General features: G+C 56.5%; 1 protein-coding gene across 1 annotated transcript in view; it reads left to right on the top strand.

Annotated features, from left to right (window-relative positions):
• The window catches only part of LOC106805743 (storkhead-box protein 1-like), a 4,178-nt gene that overhangs the window by 1,145 nt on the left and 1,802 nt on the right, over positions 1–1,231 (top strand). The window contains exons 2-3 of the mRNA XM_014807459.1: positions 291–409; positions 881–1,001. Of these exons, the coding sequence (XP_014662945.1) occupies positions 291–409; positions 881–1,001 (240 nt within the window). The remainder of the gene's footprint in view (positions 1–290; positions 410–880; positions 1,002–1,231) is intronic.

The raw sequence follows: 1,231 nt of genomic DNA on the forward strand, positions 1-1,231 counted from the left end.
CTCGCTTTCTCGCCCTCTATCTCACCACTTTCTCTCTCGCGCGCTCCCTTTCTCTCTCTCTCTCTCTCTCTCTCACTCGGTCGTTGTCTTTCGGTCCCTCCCTGCTTATAGGTTTATTTGTATTCTTCCTCCGTCGTCTTCTATCCTCGTCTCCCTCCCTCTCTTTGGTTGTGACGACGTGATGACATCAGCAATGTCAACACGACGTCACGACACATGATGATAACGTCACGTTGAATGACGTGAACACCGATAATGACGACGTCACTTTGTTTTTCACTGTTGTCCAGGAGAGGTCGCTGGCATCGACATGCAGCTGGTGCCGCAGACGCAGTTTGTCCCCCTGGCGGAGGCCATCTGCATCATCGTCGCCGAACTGAATAGATACGGAGGAAAGGCAACCTCCTCTGTAAGTCTTACGTCCTCTGTAAGTCTTACACACACGTACGCACGCCTAGTCCTCTGTAAGTCTTCCGTCCTCTGTAAGTCTTACACACACGTACGTACGCCTAGTCCTCTGTAAGTCTTACGTCCTCTGTAAGTCTTACACACACGTACGCACGCCTAGTCCTCTGTAAGTCTTACACACACGTACGCACGCCTAGTCCTCTGTAAGTCTTACACACACGTACGCACGCCTAGTCCTCTGTAAGTCTTACACACACGTACGCACGCCTAGTCCTCTGTAAGTCTTACACACACGTACGCACGCCTAGTCCTCTGTAAGTCCTACACACACGTACGCACGCCTCGTCCTGTGCCCTGCCCTAGCGTGCGTGTGCGTGTGCGTGTGTGTGCGTGTGTGCGTGCGCGCGCGCGTGCGTGCGTGCGTGCGTGCCTGCGTGCGCACCGTCTGTGACTGTGATATCGTCTGCCGCAGGTGATAAAGAAGCAGCTTCCGGCCAAGTTTCCGGGCATCTCTATACCGACGGACGAGGCTCTGTTCGCGGCGCTCAACAACCTTCTGACGGAGCAGAAGCTGTGCCGGAGCAGCGACGACGGTACGTACACGCACGCACGCACGCACGCACGCACACGCACGCTCAACAACCTTCTAACGGAGCAGAAGCTGTTCCGGGCAGCGACGACGGTACGTACACGCACGCACGCACGCACGCACGCACACACGCCCACACGCTCAACAACCTTCTAACGGAGCAGAAGCTGTGCCGGAGCAGCGACGACGGTACGTACACGCACGCACGCACGCACGCACGCACGCACGCACGCA

The sequence above is a fragment of the Priapulus caudatus genome, unplaced genomic scaffold, assembly GCF_000485595.1.
Source record: "Priapulus caudatus unplaced genomic scaffold, Priapulus_caudatus-5.0.1 Scaffold126, whole genome shotgun sequence".
NCBI classification, from domain to species: Eukaryota; Metazoa; Priapulida; class Priapulimorpha; order Priapulimorphida; family Priapulidae; genus Priapulus; species Priapulus caudatus.